The sequence below is a fragment of the Gracilinanus agilis genome, chromosome 2 (genome assembly GCF_016433145.1).
Source record: "Gracilinanus agilis isolate LMUSP501 chromosome 2, AgileGrace, whole genome shotgun sequence".
Taxonomy (NCBI): domain Eukaryota; kingdom Metazoa; phylum Chordata; class Mammalia; order Didelphimorphia; family Didelphidae; genus Gracilinanus; species Gracilinanus agilis.
Genome location: NC_058131.1, coordinates 581,004,315 through 581,025,796, shown reverse-complemented (window position 1 = coordinate 581,025,796; position 21,482 = coordinate 581,004,315). Strand labels below are relative to the sequence as shown.

The 21,482-nt window shown below is 35.3% G+C and overlaps 1 protein-coding gene across 1 annotated transcript in view; it reads right to left on the bottom strand.

Moving 5' to 3' along the window:
- OTUD7A (OTU deubiquitinase 7A) overlaps positions 1-21,482 on the bottom strand; it is a 431,043-nt gene that overhangs the window by 158,060 nt on the left and 251,501 nt on the right. The window contains exon 4 of the mRNA XM_044665393.1: positions 6,998-7,152. Coding sequence (XP_044521328.1) covers positions 6,998-7,148 — 151 coding nt within the window. The 5' untranslated portion in view covers positions 7,149-7,152. The remainder of the gene's footprint in view (positions 1-6,997; positions 7,153-21,482) is intronic.

Sequence of the window (21,482 nt, the reverse complement as noted above, 5' to 3'; positions counted from 1 at the left end):
GTTTATCAAGAATAAAAATAACTGAACAACAATAGGGCTAGCACCTGAACCTAGTAGGAGAGATAAAAAGCAAACAGCCTAATGGTAGCTCTATGAGCTAGTGTGACCCCAATTACCTCTCAAAAGATGAGCTCAGGTCACACTCTGAATCTGCCATTGTACTGTTTTTTGACTGTGAACAATTTCCCTTACTCCTCAGATTCCTCATCTTTAAAATGATGGGTCTGGTCTAAATGACCTTTAAGGGCCATTCTACTTTGAATCTTTATGATGCTGAAAGTGAATGTTTTAGGCAAGATGCCACTTGTCTCATATCTCTAAAATTCTAGGGTTGTTATGTATAGGTACCAGATTAAAATATTATTGGAAATATATAGCAAAATAAATAAATATACAATAGAACATAGATAATGGCAACATCTGGTTTTCTAAGTCAATTTGTGGCCCACAGGTATCCTGATGTACAGCTTAGTGGCTCCAGTTATATTGGTGTCATTGCACTAGATGGATCTTACATGGGTGGACTCACACATGTTCAGCTCTGCTATGTGTCTGCCCATGTCACACTGTAACAGGGCCTTTCCTTATCTTGAGCTATCATCTAAAAAAGTACAATAAACACACATGTATCATAGTTGATGGCAGAAAGGTATAATGATGACCCAAAAAATGGCAACTTGAGAAAGTTAAATTATTCTCTCAAACAGGTGATTCTGGCCTAACTCAAGAGATATCCTGAGATAGGAGAGAATAAAATAGAATAACTTAAAATAGATATTAGAATAGTAAGGGAGGGCATTGTACAACACTGCTTTGCCATTACACTGAAAGTGGTAATCTGTGACTTCACTTGAGTACGGTGACTGGAGTAAAGTGTTTAACTCCCAAGTGAAAAACTAGACATTGATATGACTATGGAAGGTCTTTGTTTTTCAGTGGCTAATTATTAGTTCAAATGAATGGTGAAAGTGAGAAGAACTTGCCTTATAATTGCACACTTATTTAATTTGATTGAATCATCCAGAATTTAAATGGAAGAGCGAGATACAAGTGATTGTTAAACTGCAGGGATGCTGAGGATTGAATATCAAGATAAAACTTTACAAGTTCTTCTCACTTGCCCCTTTAATCAAGCAAATTGTTAATGATAAGAGCCACTTAATTAATGCTTCAATGACTATGTATGGGTCTGGAGATAGATTGTGTGTCTGGCCTGGAGAGTTTTATCATCAAAAGCTTGGCTACTAGACCAAAGCTTTTCTTTTCTTCTGACCACCATGACTCATTTGCATTGGTAGAAAGGGTAATAAAATCACAGATTTTTTGAAGTAGACAAAATGAATAGGTTATGGCATATGATGAAATTATGAAATGATGATGGAAGTTGAGAAATCATTAAACCTTCAGTATGAGCTTTAGGTCAATGGATCTCTGAATTGATCAATATTCCCACTCCAACAGGATACAGCATAACCCAACCATGACTCCTCATCTGGTAAAACTATTGTCCAATTTTTTCACAAAATTCTTTCCCAAAGGATCCAGTCTGGGGAGAGCTATTCCTGAGGTCATTTGACATTCCACCTGTGGGCACCAATGGCACCTGTTTTCTTCTACTCTTACTATGAGTTGCCACACCTTCTTCCTGCCATATATCTCTATGATAATATCGTTTATATCCTTTTGGTGTTCAGTTCTCTGATGGTAATACAGCACAGCCTATTCAGACTGTCTTGAGATGAGTTTAAGGAATATAAAGGAGTCCAGAGATGCAGTGCTCTAAAGTAATGTAATCTTTATTATGGGAACAACTAGACAAGTTGTTGGGGCAATTATCTAAAACCTCAGCTATTACCAAGCCATGCTTAGGGACATAACTGAGTCATTTTAATGAGTTTGAGTTTGATGCTTACTTTTCTGTGGTCAATTTTATGGATCTGTGATTTGTGAGAGGTTAGGAAATATTTCACGGTTTTAATATACATTTCATCAAATCCTGTTCTTTTAGATAGTATGAGTTGGATACATTATGCCTGGATATTTTTATCTGAATGACATATATATTTAGAAGTAGATCACTTGAAAGAAATCCCTTAATGAATACTGATACTTATAAAGAAATGGTGACAAGTCTATAGTAGCAGCTAGAAAAATGAAATTTTACAAATTGAATGCATTCTGCCCTGTACTGTTCTACCTCACTCCCTGCTGGCAACTCAAGAAACTTTTGGTCGATATCTGATTGGGCTACTGCTATATTATTTAATATGAGAATAAAAAAGTACTAACCAGATCACATAATAGGTTATTATAATATTCAAAGAGATCATCACAAGTTCAGAGAACTTATAAGGTGCTATCTTTTTTTTTTTTTTAACTCTTACCTTCTGTCTTATCAGTTCTAAGACAGAAGAGTCATAAAGGGTGAGGCAACTGGAGTTGTGACATGCCCAAAGTCACATAACTAGAAAGTGTCTGAAGTCAAATTTGAACCCAGGTCCTCCCAACTCAAGAATGGCACTCTATCCACTGAACCACCTAGCTTGCCCATAGTTCCATCATACTAGAGAAAAATATTTTTAAAAATATAATTTTTCATCCTGTGATATGTCAACTTTGTTCATTATCTCACTCCATTGGCAATATTGCCATGTTAACTGGCCCTGATCTTTCTGCACATCGACCTCTTTCCACAATGGCTATCTTTAAATTGCCTTTAGGAACCTATTACCCCTTCTGATAAACCAATCCCTGATTTCCTATCAGACTAAGTCTAAGACTTATTTATTTCTTTCTTTTAAAAAATTTTATGATATTTTTCCATGGTTACATGATTCATGAGTTTCCCACCCTTCTTCCTTCTCCCTCCCAGAGTTGATGAGCAATTCCACTGGGTTATATATGTATCTTTGTTCAAAACCTATTTCCATGTTATTCATATTTGTAGTAGAGTGATCAATTAAAGTCAAAATCTCCAATCACATCCCTATCGAGCTATTACAATGACACACTTGCACTAAGGAGTGCTTCTAACTTTCTCTTATACTCAAACTGTTGCTACCGAATAAAATGTCTAGTGTTATTCTGTAATACCAGAGTATAAATACTGGCTTTGCCACCAATATCCTATTTAAGGAATTTTAACAATCCCTGTAGGAATAGGAATTCCTAGGTGCTATTTCCTGGAGTCACCATCTGTATATTGCTTTATTCCTTCCTGATGCTGCATTGGGGTTCAGTAATTTTTGTAATTGTTTGACAGCCCTAAAGGTATTGATTAATGAATTGATGTCTAAAACTAGGAAGTATAACTAATACATTGGATGACAGAATCACATTTAAAAATATTAAGAGACAAACAATGGGTTACAATGAAAAACATGAAAGTAAACATGTCAAATACAAAAAAGTCCAGCACTTGATCTTAATAAATCAGATATTAAAACATATTGGTATATAAGGTCTTTCTACTTCTTAATGACCTCTTTGGGGCATATGCTTAGCAGTAGAATTTCTGGGTCAAAATGGATATTTTAGCTAATTTCTCCAAATAATTCCAACTTCCTTTCCAGAATATTTAGACCAGTTCACAGCTTCACCAGCAATGCATTAATATACCTTTCTTTTCACCACCCTTCCAGCAATAACTATTTACATATTTTGTCATCTTTGATAATTTGCTATTGATAAGATAATACCGAGGAGTTATTTCAATTTGTAAGGTAACAAAATATTATATCATCTTATAGTCATATCCTTTTCTCATTGGCACTAGTATTCTGGGAACAAGTCCAGGGAAGAAGCAATCTGGTCCCTTGAATCCTAGAGAAGAGAAATCCTTTCTGAGTCTTTTGGCTTGTCTGTGAGTGGCTAGAATAACCTAAGCCTCGACTGGTCAACTTATTAAGGTCTGCTGATGAGAACTGACTTCCACTTACCACTTAGACTGATATCTAAGAGTCTCTTCTAAAGTACTGCCAATTACTAGTCAAGAGCAGGAATAACCAGGGAATGTGCATTGCTTTTTTTTATGTCTCCTATTGTATAACTCTAGGACTTGGTTTTATGAATCCTCAATCTTTCCCTTTTGATTGTTTGTTTTTTTGCTTGACCTATAAGTAAGCTCAAGTTGTCCTATCCTAAAAAAAAAACCCAATGTGTTTCTTGATTCCTTAGCATTAAGCTCATAACATTTTTGCATATCTCTTTTTCCACTTTCATATTTTATACTATAATGCAATTATTGTATGTCTTTGACTCTATATGGGAGATGAATTCTTTTTTTTTTTGTCATCAGGGCACACAGTAGGTACTCAGTCAATGTTTATTGGACAAATGAATTCATGTCAGACCTTAGCTACAGGTTGGAATTGGAAATGTTTATTTTTGTTGGTTGAACAGTTATTTCCTGGAAACCCAGAAACTCTTAGTCATATATATATATATATATATATATATATATATACATACACATATATACACATCCTGACCCTTTTAAGAATGAACAATAAAAGAAAATTAGGACTAAAAAAATAGATAAATCCTCAATCCAATTCACAAGAGTCTGAATTCTTTTAAATAAAAGTTAGGATTTATAAAAAGGACAAATTAGGGGATAATCATTCATTTAAGGAAAATACTCATGAGTAGTTTTCTTTAAATAGACAAGAAATGGAGTAAGATTAAAGCAAGGTTAAATGAATCAAAATTCAAATTATTCACCAATTTATAAGAAATATTTTTATTGCATAAATTGAGATCTACCTACTTGTCAGTTTGAAATTCCAAACAGCAATTAATGGTTAGCCATAACTAACCATGCCTCTGAAGTATTGCATTTATATATTAAGAGTACTATTGCTTTGTTGGTCTATGATTCTATATATGAATCCAGTTAGTATGCAGTCAATAAAAATGGATATGAAATAACAAAAGTTAACAGTGATGCATCCAGACACATTTTCAGCTGAATTGTTGAGTTAAAAGAAAATTTTAAAAGGTCTCTTTTACATCAGTCATCATCGGCTTCTACTCCATAATCAAGTCACTTCCTTTCTGCCATCTTAAAATAAACAAGCTAAGAATTCCTCAAAACTCTCTCCCTTCATATACAATGTGGGCTATTTAGAAGGTCATTCAAAGATTCAATCAGAAAAGCCCCCATGGCAATGAATTCCCACCTCAAGAGCTTAGCAAAAGGATATGGAGCCTCCATAGGAGGGAAGTGAGATTCAGGAGTCGGTTTTTAACTATTAAATTCCTGGGTTTAACCATATTATTATCAGTTATCATTTTCCTCATTACCACCTCCTTTCTCAAGGCTCTTTAAAGGCCCCCAAAAAGTTCTTCTTGGCTTAATGATTTAACGGAAGCATTGCTGTTCAACTGAGTAGCTATTTCATGCAGCCAAAGGCTTAATTAATTAACTAGAATACTGAATGATGCTTAATTTTAAGAAATTAAAATTAGGTTGACAGAAATATAAGTTGCTTTTTATCCTATATTTTTTTTTCTAAATGGGTTTAAGGATCACCGTGTCATACAAAACTACAGTCTTCCTAAGTGCCATTTTAATTAAGTAAATCAAAATAGAATGAAAACAATAACCATTTATATAGCACCTTAATGTTTGGAATGAGCTTTCCTCAGAAGAAACTAGGTGAGGTAGCATGAAAGAGTAGATTAGAGCCTTTGGGCTTTGGAGTCAGGAAGACTTGAGTTCAAACCCTACCTTAGACATTTACTAGCTGTCTCATTGTGGGCAAATCAGATAAATGTTCTTTACCTCATTTTTTTTTTGTTTAAAAAAATGAGTGTTTTGGACTTGATAGCCTCTAAAGTCCCTTTCAACTCTAAATCTAGGATCCTAGGTAGGTAGAATACATTTTATTGTGTCTATTTTACAGTTGAAGAAAATAGGGCTCTGAGAAGGTTAAATGATTTATCCAATATCACACAGTCAGTAAATGTCTAAAGCAAAATTTAAACCAGGTCACCTGATTCCAAGAATGGCACTTTCCCCATTCCATTTCAACTCAATCATTTTCCTTTCCTGTCATTTACTTCTAAATTCTGATATGTTATTATACTTCAACCCTCCAAAAGAAGAAAAAATATTACAAACCAAACAACACACCAGGTATAGAAAGCTGAGATAATTTTCAGTCCTAAAAGTCATGGCTAAGCAAAATATCCACATATAAACACCATGATGCCTTATGCTGTACTCATTTTTCACAAAGTTAATGATATCTGTTCTAAAATGATTCAACAGGCTGATTTTATCTGTTGCTGCTCATGAGTAATTTCTACCAACTTCTGTGGAAGTTGTGTAGGTGTTTGACAGAAGAATTTGGCCCAGAGTGTTTTTCCAACTTAGAATTAAACTAAAAAGTTGAGGTCATCCATGGAACCACTTTCTTAAATTATTGTTATATCTTCTCTCACTGAAAAAAGAAAGTCTAATGCTAATCCATTTCAAACCTTACTTAGTCATCTATCCAATAATGTAAGAATTAATAAAAGGCTAAACCTAGCTATTCCCTTAGGTCCAATGAACATTTATGGGTTTTTTTGAATGTCAACAGGGTCCATATCTAAAGTTGATGACTATAATGATATATATATATATATATATATGCATATATATATTGACTGTAATGACTATAATCATTTCTACCAAATGCTTATCAAATACTCTTCCTTAAATTAATTGAAATTATAAATATTGGCTATTGTTTAAAAAGCAGATATGTGTTGAATATCTGTCTCTGTGGATAAAATCTTCCCCATGAATCCTCTCCAATAATAATTTTTTTCTTTCAGAAGTGACAGTCATAATGATGTAGTCTAATTGCTTACTTCTTGTCATAAACATTGACTGTCCCAATTTCTGATTCATCTCTCTACATTTCACATTCTTCTTTTTAAAAAATGGAACCAAAACTCATAGATGCCATCAAATGGCAAGCATATTAGGGGGAGCAGGTTTACTCACCTTCCAGCAGGTCTCTTGCCAGACCTGGTTCTGCCCCTGTGGACCGAACAAAGTCTGACAGGACTGCGTCCATATCAAGAGTCATGTGATCATGTAGAAGTGCTGCCCAACACTCAGCAGAGGTGGGGTTCAAGAGCAGACTAGAAGCCATCCATCTGTAGGGAAGAAGAAAGATGGAATCTTACCTACTGATGGCACAATAGAGTTCTAAATACACACAAAAAACTGCTGAGTAGTTAACCATTTCTCTTGGGTACCATTTTTATGTAACTGACTTGGGTGGCATCCACTTTGTTCCATACTCAAAATATTTACAGCACTTAATACTAATGCATGATTATTGTTGTAAATGTTACATAGATCACTTCCCCTATTCAGCAGTGGCTTGGCAAGGGTAATTGCCAAAAATGACCTGACTATACCTAACATTTGCAAGCAGATGTTCATAGAACAATCAAATACTGAAAAACAAAAACAGCATTTTATAACCACAGGGGATTCTATAAATCATCCATTTATGCAAGTGAATTAGAAAGAAGTGGTGTGTTCTTCTGTTTTTGCATGCTGGAGCCATCTGCCACTGAAATACATATAATACAAGCTCATGTTTTTATAGCATGTGGTTAAATTACCTTTGAAGACAGATACAGGTAGTTCCTAATACATGGATTTTGTTCAAAAAAATGTATTGATAAATCATTTGCCAGGAACTCTGAAGGCATTTTTCAAAAATAATGTTATATGTCATTAGTTTTTTAATTCAGTCAGTAAAAGCTCATTTAACCCATGATGTATTTGAAGTTCAGATCTATACAAATGATAACAAGACTTTTATGGGATGATACCCTCTGATTTCCAGCTTTAGACATGAAGAACTCATCTTTCTCCACAATCCCATTCCCCTAAAATCGGAGACTTCCAACTCCCATTCATTTTCTATCTGATAAGTTATAGGAGTGCAGTCTTTCCAGTTCCTGTCTAGTGAGGGCAGAGAAGATAGGAGAAAGAAGAGTACCTGGTGGGAGTTAAGTTATAAGGGAATAGATATGTAATGGTGTTCCCACTGGATTCTATTGCTAGAAGGTATTCTATTTGCATTCAATATGCTCAGCATAGTGCTTTGAACATAGTAAGTGTTTCCTCATCCATGTATTCATTCATTCACACATTCATTCATTCAACATAAAACATGAGTCTCCAACTAATACTTTCAAAGTCCCAAGGACTCCCTTGCTTGTTTCTCTTTTCTTGCTACCACCTACTGCTTCTAATCATGGTTCCCTTTATTCCATGGCTCATCCTGGAGGAGATAAAGAAAAGAACTTGTGATTTCTTTGGCACAGTAAACTGCCTTTACTGTTACAGGTTGGCATCTTCTCTATAACTTAGAGTCTTGATGAGTTGCCTAAGTATTGAGAGGTTAAGCCAACTCTTCAGTGATAGAGTCTATATGTCAAAGGTAAAATTTATACCCATGTCTTTTTAGTTTCTTGGTCAATTCTCTCTCCTTTATGCCACGCCTTCCTTTTACTATAGAACAGAATAGGCTAAAATACAGTTCTTTTAAGGTTTCCCATGGGTTCCTGTTAACAGCCAAGGGTCAAAATGGGGGGGGGGAGGGGAGGGAATGTTACCCATCTATGACCTAGATCTCCCTGACTTCCTTCTCTCCTTTCCTATTTCATTTGTAGGGGAAAACACAAGGTCTCACACAAGTAATTATGGTGGACCTTTATAAACAAGACATAGCGGGGTAGCAGGGTAGCTCAGGGGATTGAGAGCTAAACCTAGAGATGGGAGGTCCTAGGTTAATCTGGCATGAGACACTTCCCAGTTGTGTGACCCTGGGCAAGTCACTTAACCTCCATTGCCTAGCCTTTACTACTCTTCTGTCTTGGAGCCAATACACAATATTGACTCCAAGACAGAAAGTAAGGGCTTAAAAAAAATAAACAAGAGATAGCTATAAGATTTATATCAAGAATTAGGGAATCAGATTTCCTAAAATAATTTAAAGACCACATAATCTAGCCTAGTTTTATACAGAAGAAACCAAATTCCACAAAAGCAAAAGTGATTTGTTTAAGATCATACAAGTAGGAAGCAGCAGATTAAGGATTGAAACATAAATACTATGACATGGGGTTTACAAAATTTTTAGATGACAAAAAGAACCTCATAGTTAGAAAGGGGGGAACTACTTAACTAGGTCATGTTTGTTAAATCAGGAACCTAAAATCTATTGCCCATAAGTCATCAGCAGTTTGGTTTTAAAGAAACTTCCAGGTAGACAATATTAACAATAGGTTGAAATCCTCAAAGTTTAGGAATCTGATTGTCACTTCCCAGCCTCTCCAATTAACCTTGAGGAAGTTAGGTTTATTAAATAGAATGCTGTGATCATTGAAGGGCAAGGTGATACAAACAGTGTTTCTATAAACTGTCTGTACCATGCAGTTGCATACAAAAACAGCACACACATCAGTATGTGACAATGATTCATAGCCTGATAACCATTGTTACCGTGACCAAAGGAAACTCAGTTTCAGTTGCTATAGTCTTGCTTTTTAAAGAAAAATACATCTAATGGAAACTTTTATGTATGCTAAGATGCTATTAAACCCAAATCAAGCAAAGTATTTAAGTCTGTAAAATACTTGAACAATGCATATTCTTTCCTTTGCATCATATATAAACAAGATTGTTGATAAAGAAAACAGATTCTTTCTTTTGCTATACATGTATTCTCCTGTCCCAAAAACAAAACGACTTTAAACAACTCATGTACTGCAGCCCAGATCAAGAACCATGAAGCTGGGGATCTTAGTGAAATATACGGGGGAACTTATTTTCACAATGGTCTAGGATTGAAGGGGGGAATCATTCTCAAAACTTCATGAGGTAAACAAGTAATTTAGTCATAGAAATAACTTTCTAGAATCTTTTAGGCAAAGCTTTTTTCTGGACGTTGTAGATAGTCAAGATGTAAGATAAATCCCAGAAGGTAAGACAGTAAATGACTAATTTTTAACAAACAAATCATGGCCTAATTATGCAAGTAAGTGCTGACTTTAAGAGTAGCCTCCTTGGCAGGCCCGCCATCTAATCTAATGATGCTGCCATTGTTCAGCATATTTCTAGATTTCCTCTTTGGGGATTGTCTTTGAAACCTGTGTGACATTTTTTTGGCTGTCCTCAATAGTTGTAAATCCTCAATAGTAGTAAACTTTTTGTTCATCCTGGAAAAAGGACTTGGCTTTTGGGAAAAGATGAAAGATTGTTTATTGATTAAGGTGGATGAATAAATAGGGTGAAACTATTGGGGAGCAACTGATATCTTAAGGTCACCAGACTGGTTTTCTCATATGGATCAAATGTGCTGAAATCAGTCTCTGAAGAAGTCTGAAAAGTTTCAAAAGATAGAGATAGCATAGAAAAACTCTTGTAGCTTCACAGGGTAAAAATTTAAAAGAAAATATTCCTATGGATGTACAAACTTTTTTTTTAAAAAGTGTTTTGTTACTTTAATAATCCCATTCTGCATCTGATCCTAAAGGGTATGTTTTTCTTAAAAGTTCAGATCAATTCAACACTGTAGGAGGTACTAGGAATACAAAGATGACAAATATCATAGATCATTACAATAGATACTTAAAATTATTTTCTCTAATAAATAATTATAAAGTCTTTCTTCTCAACCATGTCATGTATCATAAGCAGCTGGCAGGAAAGAAATTCAAAGACAAGAAGACTAAAAAATAATGTTAAATAAGTATTATGGCAAAGCAAATAGAAGATTCAGTCTTTGAGTCAGAAACACTTGGGTTCATGTCCTACCTCTCATCTAAGACCTGAACAAGAATCACCATTTTTATATCCTGAAACACGATGTCTTCAAATCCCTGCTTGAAGACCTCAGGGGGTTTTATATATATATATATATATATATATATATATATATATATATATATATATATATATATATATATATAATGTATATTAACTATATTTTAGAAGATTTTGCCTTGTACTGAGCTGAAATTTTCCTCTCTGTAGCACAATTCTTTTTTGGTCCCAGAATGGACCATTAAAAAGATAAGTGGCTAACATCTAGAAATGGAAGCAGGATTACTTAACTAGCAAATGTAAACAACTGTGTGAATATAGTTTATCTAGATTGTGAAAGAATGCAACATTTGTAAAAATCGTATGTTCAAAGAATTGTGCTAAGTATTAAGACCACAAGAAAAAAGTAAACTGTGCTTTCAAATAACTCAAATGCTAATGGGAGAGAACACAAATGGAAGGTTTCAGTTGTAAGTAAGAGGGAAATATTCCATGATTCTTAAGGTACAGTTGTAAAACTGATGGTAGTGTCTCTTCTTTAATATGATTTCCATTGGCTGCATCTTTAACTTCTCACAAATATTTGGAAACTTTTAGATTCCATTGTGTTTTTGTTGATTATGAAACAATATGAGATAGAGCAGAAGAAAATGTTGATTTAAATGGTCTTTACCAACGACATGTTCCTGTTATATCAAAATCACTTAAGAGTATATCAAAATTTCAGACAACATAAATAGTATCATTCAAAGAACATCTTTGATTATAAATATCAACTGAGGCATAAAACAAGAAGTCTGCTCACAAAAGGTGTTTCCCATTGAGATGGAAGAGAACTAGCACAAAATCCAAATTGAAGAGGGATATTCTTGAAAATCCCATTTGGAGATTACATCAGAAATGCTGTCTCACAATCAGGGACACCACAGAAACCTGAGGAAGATTCAGCTATGTGACAGAATAGATAGAGTGTTACATTTGGAGTCAGAAAGTAAGCAAAAATCTTGCTTTAGATACTTACTTACTGTGTGTGACAGTGAATGAATAGTAACACTGTACGCCTCAATTTCTTTAAATGCAAAATGATCAGATTTGGTGGTTTTCAAAATCCCCTCTGATTCTAAAGCTATGATTCTATGAAGATATCTGTAAGCCTTCAAAGTATTTGGCCTGATCATCCATACAGGAAAGACCAAGCAGATTGAAAGTGCCTATTGTGCCTATTATGACATGAATTTAGATAGGTAGCTTATAAAGTTGGTCAGTCAGTATGTATATCTAGGTCAGACAATACAAATGGCCAATAATTTGTGCTTGACTTGAACCACAGGAGAAGCAGGATATGTTGTCATTGGGAAATTGCAGAGCTCCTCCAAAGATCCCAAGTTTCCATGGAAACAAATGTCCATCTTTTTCTTACAAACCTTCTACCTCTGGCAGCAAGACATGGAATACAACCATCTCCAAAGAATTCAAAATCACTATCATAAAGAAGATAGTAGAGAGGTACATGGTAGGTATGTGCAGGAGAGAAAATATAACTAATGAGGAATTCAAAGAAAGAACAAGAGAAAAAGATGAAAAGATGTCATTAAAGGAAATGCATGACAGGTATTGTTTTTCCTTTGTTTCAAAGGACCAGTGACATTACTGGGTGATGTCAACTTCTGAATGAATTGGATTTAAGTGAGGCAGAGTTGCATAAAGATGATGGCCTTACTCTCTCTTCTAGAGTTATCTAAATCCAGTGGCAAAACAGAAGTCAGGATGCCTGGTGATGGCTCAGGATGCAGGGGATGACCATGGCACCTTCAATGTATGACCAATCTCTAAGTGCTCCATAGTGTCTACTTTAGCCGCTTTCATGGCGATTGGAATAAATTGTTCTCATCCGCCTATTCTTCCAGGAGGAGTCTTTATGTGCTTGGATTAGATGTTCCCTCAATTCACTGTTGGGTTTGAGGCTTCTTGGTTACCCTCAACCTGGTTTAACTCATCTACCAAAATGATTTCACTGGGATGTGGCTGCTGTCCATGCTAAGCTTCTTGAAGCCACCAATGAGAGTACAATGAGAGGCGGACACGGAAGGTAGATTAGTAGCCCTGAAAAAGGCTCAGCAAGCCCTCATGCCACAGGTGTTCTTAATATCCTGTACACTCTTGTATCTTAGGTCATATGGATATACTTTGATATTATAGGTCATGTGGTAAGGACAAGAGATGATAGATGAATAGCCATAGTGCTCCACTGGTACTGTGTCAACATCAGGAGAAATCAAGGAATGTCTCGAGCATATTGGGTAGATCCTGCTCACCTCTCCCTGAACTTCTATGATAATCTAATAAGAAGACCTGAACAAGACTTACACAGGATTACAAGTATGGGTGAAGATCAATAGATTTGGCTTGAGGAAATGATTTAATAATGTCACAGATCCATCTGAATATTTTGTAAGACATCATTAACTTTTTTGACAACAGTGTCACAATATTGACTCAATTTGAGCCTGCAATCCCTTAAAACTTCTAGACATTTTTTATGTTGTTAGCTGTTTAGCCATACCCCCATCCTGTTAATTGTGTACTTAATTTTTATCCCAAGCAGAGAAATTTATCCTCAGTAAACATTAAACATTCTAGGACAAAAATCTCTGTGGCAAGCAGTTTCTGAGCAGATCTTCCCAAAGGATTTAGATTTCCAATTCACATTATATTTTCTTTTTTGGCTGATCTTTCACACATAATTGCTCTTCAATGTAACTTCTAAACACCAAGAACCATTCTTCTTCTAAATGATAACAAGAATAACAATATTAACTAGCATTTATCTGGTGCTTGACAAAGTATTTTCCACACAACAGTCCTGTGAAAGATAAGTAATGAAAGTATTCTCATCTCTATATTGGGGTTGAGTAAAACCAAAGCTCTGAAAGTTTAAGTAACCCAAGTATCCAAGGTCATATAAGCAGTATCTGGTAGATCCCCGAAGGTGGTGGTGAGAACAAAACACATAAGACAAGTAGCACTAATTCTATTCCTTACACTTACATTATAATTCCTCATGTCTTAAAGCCCTTTGAGGTCTTTAGATTTAGAAAGCACTTTTGAACAACGCAGTGAATAAACACAGAACGGGAAATCTCAGCATTGGAAGAAAACTCAAAGGTCCTATAGCCCAACAGAAACTGATCAAGAATTTCCTTCCTAAGAAGGTTGTGTCCCGATTTCAATTCCATACAGAGTTCTGCTAAACTACTTGCAGTAAGTTTTTTGACATTCATCTTTCTACCAAACTTTTGGCATAGCTGTAAATCAGATTAATTCTCTATGACCTAATAATATATAATGGATATTGCTAGTAATTGCAAAAATCCAATAAATAAGAAAAAATTTAAAACCAGGCAAATGTTTGACAAGCAATGTGATATAGTAGAAATAACAGAATCTGAATTCACAAGACAGGATTTTATATAAACTCTAACATATTTCCATTGTGGTTTTGGGCAAATCATTTAATTTCTCTGGACCCTTGTTTCCTCATCGGTAAAGTGAGAGGGTTTTATTCAATGCTATCTAAGTTTCTTCCTACCTCTAAATCTTAAGATTTCCAAAGTATGTGTACAGCCTTCCTTTCTCCTTTCAAAGTGTGACAGAATCAGGTTTTCTGTAATGCTGGCTTTCTACATCAGAAACTTCAATTGTGATCATGGTTCTCTCCTTGAAATCATGCAGACTCCTTATTGACTGTTGAATAAAAATCAAAACTCCTTTGCTTTGCATGCTAGGTTATCCATAATGTGGTACCTTTACTAAGTTATTATCTCTTGGTACTCTTTTGTATGTACTCTATCTTGTACCCAAATGGAATTATTCATAGTCTCCCACACATATCCCGTGTTTTCCTGACACTCTAATTTTGCTATTACTCTTCATTCTGCCTAGAATGTCCCCCCCCACCTTTACTTTTCACTTGTTGAATTTATACCTTTAAAATCAACTCAAATGTCACTTCCTGAGAACTTTTCCTGATCTCTCGTTAGTAAAGATTTTTATAGTACTTTGTTATGCATTATAATTATTTGAATATATATCCTATCTCTTTATTAGACTCTAAGTTATAGCTAGGTGGCACATAGAGTGCCAGAGCTGGAATCAGCAAGACATATCTTCCTGAGTTCAAATCCAGCCTCAGACACTTACTATCTTGTGGTAACCCTGCTTGCCTCTGGCTTTTTTTTTATCTGTATAATGAACTGGAGAAGGAAATGATGAACCACTCCAACATCTTTGCCAAGAAAACCCCAAAGTGGGTCATGAAGAGCCAGATGTGACTGAAATGACTGAATGACAAGTTTCATGAAGGCAGGGACTCTTTTACTGAATCTTTGTATCTTACCTGGCAAGGGCTGGGCATTGCAACAAGTCCTTAATTAACATTTTCAAGAAATATTTTCAGGCAAACAGTACCATATCCATTACCTACTAATGTAATGTAATTTAAAGGCTAAAGCTACTGATTAAATTGATCCTGCTATTCTTAATACATTCAAATTTCTAAAAGTCATGGTAAATACTTCAAAACCAAAGGTGATGTCAAAGGTATCATTTATAGATGTGGTTCTCTGAAATATAGTTTAGGTTCAACTTCATATGTTATCTGATTTACTGACCCCAGTTCAGGGTCCTATATCACAATCTTGGAGATCTGATAAGAAGTTTATATTCTGAAGAGTATTAAAATAAAACTTTATTCTTAATCTATTTGTTTGAATTCAGATTTTCAGGCTTTTAATTTTTCTTTTCATTTTTTAAAAAGGTTAAGTGCCTTCCAATAATAAGAACTATATTTTATTAACACCTACTATATGCCAGGCTCCAGGTTCCATGCTCTTCTCTGCCACCCCTAAATGTTGTTGAGTTCAAAGAAAGACAGACACATATTTGTTATGCCTTCTTATATCAACATTCACCTATGCTAGTGAAATCCTCCCTTCCTTTCAAGGCTTAACTCAGTTGTCACCTCCTTCATGAAATCTTTAATGATATCCCTTGATGGAAGTGAATTCTCTCTTCAACTAAGTAGCACATTAGATAGAGCACAGAGCCTGGAGTCAAGAAAATACGAATTTAAATCAGACTTCTGACATTTAATAGCCATGTGACTCTGGGCAAGTCGTTTTAACTTCTCTTTGCTTCAGATCCCCTAATTATAAGATGGAGATGATAATAATAGCATCTATCTCATAGGATTGCTGTGAGGATCAAATGAGAGAATATTTATAAAGTGCTTAGCATAGTACCTGGCACATAGGAAGCAGGCACTTTATAAATCCTTCCTTCCATCTTTCCTACCTTAATTTTCTCCCAACACTTTTGTACATCTTCATTGTGTTTCTTATAATCTATCACATTGCCATTGATGCACACAGTTTATTCCCTCATCAAAATGACTCCTTGAGGGTCAGGACCAAGGGAACTGAAATCCGAGCCTGAGTCCTGCCCAGTTATTAATGAGTGGATACACCATTGGAAGAAGAGAATCTTATCAAAACGAAAACCACATCTGGAATATTGCGTTCAAGATTTGGTCACCACATTCAGGAAGGAGGCTGATAAGCCTGAAGCTATCTAGAGATTGGCCACTGAGAGAGTAAAGGGACTCTAGTTCATGCCATGTGGAGATCAGTTAGATGAAGAAACTGTGAAGGTTTAACGAGAGAGAGAGAGAGAGAGAGAGAGAGAGAGAAGAAGAAATGCTGAGAAAGGGGAGGAAGTTACAAAATGGCAAATTTAGGCATAAGAAAGGGCAAAAAAAGCCCACTTCCTAACAATGCAAAATTGAAATGGATTTCTTCCAAAATAAATTGAGTTTACTCTCACCAGAGATTTTTTTGATCAAAGACTAGGCAACAACTTGTCATATTGCTTTGGAGAGGAGATTATTTTTGGGTGTGATTTAGACCAGATGGCTAGTGAGGGTCCTTCTACCTCAGAGATTCTGTGAAAATTTCTTATTGTATTGTTTTCTACACATCTTTTAGCATAGTGCAATGCAAAGAGAAGGTCCTTAATAAACTTCTGTTTAATCAAATTGAATAAAAACTAGAAAAAACATCTACAGTTCTGTCCATGGGCATCAAGTGCAGGAGTAACGTTTTTAAGTACTGATCATATTTGACACCAACTGTTCTGTACCTAAAAGTTAAATCTGAAAATAGTGAAATGTTTTCCTCTTCTAGTGAACAGCCTAAATGGAATAGCCTAACACTAAGAATAATTCCCAAATTATAAATAGGTATGGGAAATATCTCAAATATCATGGTGGTGTATTTCATACATATGTCTCTACCTATATATTTATATTAACATAGACAGGAGGTAGAATGATCAACAGTTTTCTTTTGCATGATGGCAACAACTTATTACCACCCCTCTCCCCAGTACATATCCTTCTTGCCTGGGTATCCTTTATTCCATATGATTTTAAATAGATAAATTCTGAGTGCTCTCTTTAAAAGCAAATCTTAGAATGCTGATTAAAAGGGAGTTTTATGGTAGTTTGTTTTGGATGGACAAAAAAACCTTAAGTGCCTATCATTTTATTTTTCAAATTGTATAGATCTACTATTATTCATTTTAGCCTCTTAACTGAGAAGAGAGTGCTTGAGAACAAATCTGGGTCTTGTACTTTGTGCTTGAGATGGCAGGGAAAGACAAGTTTAGTTCATGGCTTTAAGATAAGTATTGTGGTATTCTTGTGGATTACAAGGCATAGTCCCTTAAAAAGACACATTGTGAGAGTTTAGTTGATTATAAAAGCACTAGGTTACATATATAGCTTTGGTTTTTTCATCTAGAAACCATCTGTTCATATATTTTTATTTTATTTAATCATATATTATTTTTTTCACATATATAAATCATATATATATTATTTAATCATATATTAACCAGTTATCAATTGGAAAATGGCTTATAAATTTGACAAAGTTCTCTATATTTGGGATATAAGAGCTTTAAATAAGAAACTATAAAAATTTTCCAAAAAATTTTCTGCCTTTTTATTTTTACTTTTATCTTAGAATTAATACTTTTTATTTGTTCCAAGGCAGAAGAGAGGTAAGGGCTAGGCAATGGGGGTTAAATGATTTGCCCAGGGTTGCACAGCTAAGAATTATCTGAGGACAAATTTGAGCCCAGGACCTCTTGTCTTTGGGCCTGACTCAATCCACTGAGCTACCTAGGTACTTCTTGCTTTCATTTTAACCTTGGCTATGTTAGTTTTATTCATACCCAGGAATTTTAATGTAACAAACATATAAATATAGAATTTAAAAAAATCAATCCTACACAGAGCCTGGAATATCAGAGGGAAAAAAAGGTACTAGGCATTGTGATAGGGCTGATTTTATCCCTTTCTCTTTGAAACAACAATAACAAAAACAACCCACAACAACTATCAAAAATACTACAGTATCTAAATTTAATGTGTCACAAATTGACTGCAGCAACCAACCCTGCACTGGTTTCTCATCTCAATATATTGTTCATTAGCTGTAGTCAAAGTCATTTTTCTGGATACCCATGCTGACCATATAATAAAATTTCATTTGGAAGGTCCACCCTTAGAAATCTAACCCATACCAGATTCTCCCTACAACATTCTCAATGAGGGGTCCTCTATGGCTATTTGAAGGTTTCCAATGAGGGAGATCCTATTGCAGTGATTCCCAAAGTGGGCACCACTGCCCCCTGGTGGCTTCTTCAGAGATCCAGGTAGGCGGTGATGGCCACGGGTGCATTTATCTTTCCTATTAATTGCTATTAAAATTAAAAAAATTAATTTCCATGGGCACTAAGTAATATTTTTTCTGGAAAGTGGGCAGTAGGCCAAAAAAGTTTGCCTCTCAAAGTAAAACATTCTATTTTTGAACAGATCTAATTGTTGGAAAAGTTTTTATGATAGTAAATCTAAATCAACAAATCTAAATCAATAAAAATTCAACACACTTCTGAGGTCAAAGAGAGCAAGTTTATTCCTCCTTCTTCATGACAGTCCTTTAGGACATGTCATCTCCCCAGAAGTATGGTGGGTCCTTCAGGGTAGAATAAATAAGTGTAGGATCCCCATATACAATGGCACCACAGTTTTCATCTGTATCCAACAAGCAGCTCCTAACCGCCATTGTTTCCCCTTAGATGTCCTTTTTTCTTCCTCTCCTGGCCAATATCCCACTCCTTCTATTCACAACTCTGCACCTCCTCACATGCTACCTCTTACATTCAATGTTCTCTCTTAGAGGCAAGCTGAAATCCAATCTCCTTTTTATAACCAGCCTTGGCTAAGTGGAAGCAGCTGCAGGCACCCCACTCAACTCCCTGATCTCATTCTTCTATTCTGCTCCAATGGAGCTCACTTACATTCTTTACAGAGGGTAACATACTTTAAGTAATTAGCTTTCTAGTTATATTTAACATCCTGCACATAATCACCTTGTCTATTAGACCCTGTATATTAATTGCACTGCAATTCAAAAACACAATTAAGCAAGCACTTATTAAAACATCATAGCTGATATTAAAGTAAAGGTTACCCACGGCTAGTTTCTAATGTTTTATCATTTTATTCCTAGTGTTTCCTGTGTTCTATCTCCTTTAGATTGTAAGCCACTGAAGACTTGAGATTACACTGAATTTGTTGATTTTATAAAATGCTCATTATAACAGAATTTGTACTCTGTGTGTCTGTGTTCAGTTGTGTCCAACTCTTTGTGACTCCATTTGGAGTTTTCTTGGCAAAGATACTGGAATGGTTTGCTGTTTCCTTCTCCAGCTCATTTTATAGATGAAGGAACTGAAGCAAACAAGGTTAAATGACTTGCCCAGGGTCACACAGGAAGTGTCCGAAGTCAAACTTGACCTTGGGAAGTTGAATCTTCCTGGATCTAGGTCTGGCCTCTATTTAATGCACAATCTAGTTGCCCTGTGCACCATGGCCCTTATTAAATGCTTTTCGTTAAGACGGATAATAAGATCCATTACAGATTGGTTTAGAACATGCTCTCAAAACACAGGCAGATTTGTCATTAATCTGGTTTGTGTTTATTTGGTTTGTAATTTAGCTAGTTGCAATCACTCCAAATACCCTTCATTTTATAAAGACATACATTAAAATAAAACAAAAATTTTCCTTTGCAAATTTTTTTTCCATATTCACATATTATCTCATGCTAGCCATTCACACTTTGAACCTGGACCATGCCATAAGTCCTTGGACACTTTTTTACTTTTTCCTGTGTGTACCTGTGTGATATTCTCTTCTATCCCCAACTCCTTTTCATGTATTATCTTCTCCCATTACATTATAATCTCTCTGAAGGCAGAGACTTTCTTTTTATTTATGTTTGTATTCCTAGCAATTAGTACAATTCCTGGCACAGTAAACATTAACAGTAGTATTCAAATGCATTAGTTATCATCTATCTAAGAAGTCATCTGACTATATTTTGTAGGGTTCTCCCCCATTTTCACACATGGGCTCCACCATGGGTTACACCATTCATATAAGACAGCTGACTGAGAAATAGAGATTTTAGTCCATGGCCATTAAACAAAGAAGATTAAACTGATCCATATATGTATAACACTCGCAACTTTGACTCTGCCAATTCCAATAACTAATCAGCAAAACTACAACACTCCAAAAACATGACTTCTACTGGCCCAGAAACATGGTCAAGTGAAAAGAATGATAGATTTAGAATCAGACGTATGGATTTGAATCCAACCTCTGCTACTTACAAACCAGATGACCTTAGAGAAGTCACTTAACTTCTTTCAGTCTTATTTCTGCAAAATAAAATGATTGGACTGTATGCTTCTCATTAGCTCCCATGGTTTCAATGATCACATCTATATTAATGATTCTCAAATGTACTTGTTTCTGGCTTAACTTCTCTGCTGACTTCTAGCCTTGAATCTCCAAATGCTTTTCAGACATCTCCAAATGGATATCCAGTTGATATTTTAAACTCAACATGTCCAAAATGGAACTCATTTATTTTTCCACCCAAGCCTTCCTTCCTCACTTCCTTATTACCGTTAAGAATACTGCTATCCTCTTAGTCACTGAAGTTTAGAATCTAAATATCATCTTAGATTCCTTACTCTCTCTCAACTCACATAACCAATTTGTTGTAAAAACCTGTTGATTTTCTTTTTCTACCATACCAGACCACTTTACCTCCTTCCATACACAGTCCCTTTCTCTCCTCTGACACTGTCACCATCCTGTTACAGGTCTTTATCACCTCACCCTTGGCCTAACACAATAGCCTCCTTGTTGGTCAACATGGAACTAGTCTCTCCACTCCAATCTATCCTCCACTCTGCTGTCAAGTGTGTTCCTACAGTATGGGTCTAACCAGATATATTATCTTCAAACCCAATAAACTCCAGTGGCTCCTTATCAGTTCCAGAATAAAATACAAAAATTCTCAAAGACATTCAACATCATCTCTTGCCTCCTCTAACCTATACATACTGTCCTAAGCCTTTTATTATTCATGCATTCTGTGATCCAGTGACATTGGCTTCTTCCTTACTCACACAATTTAGAGGGAGTAATCTAAAAACCCCA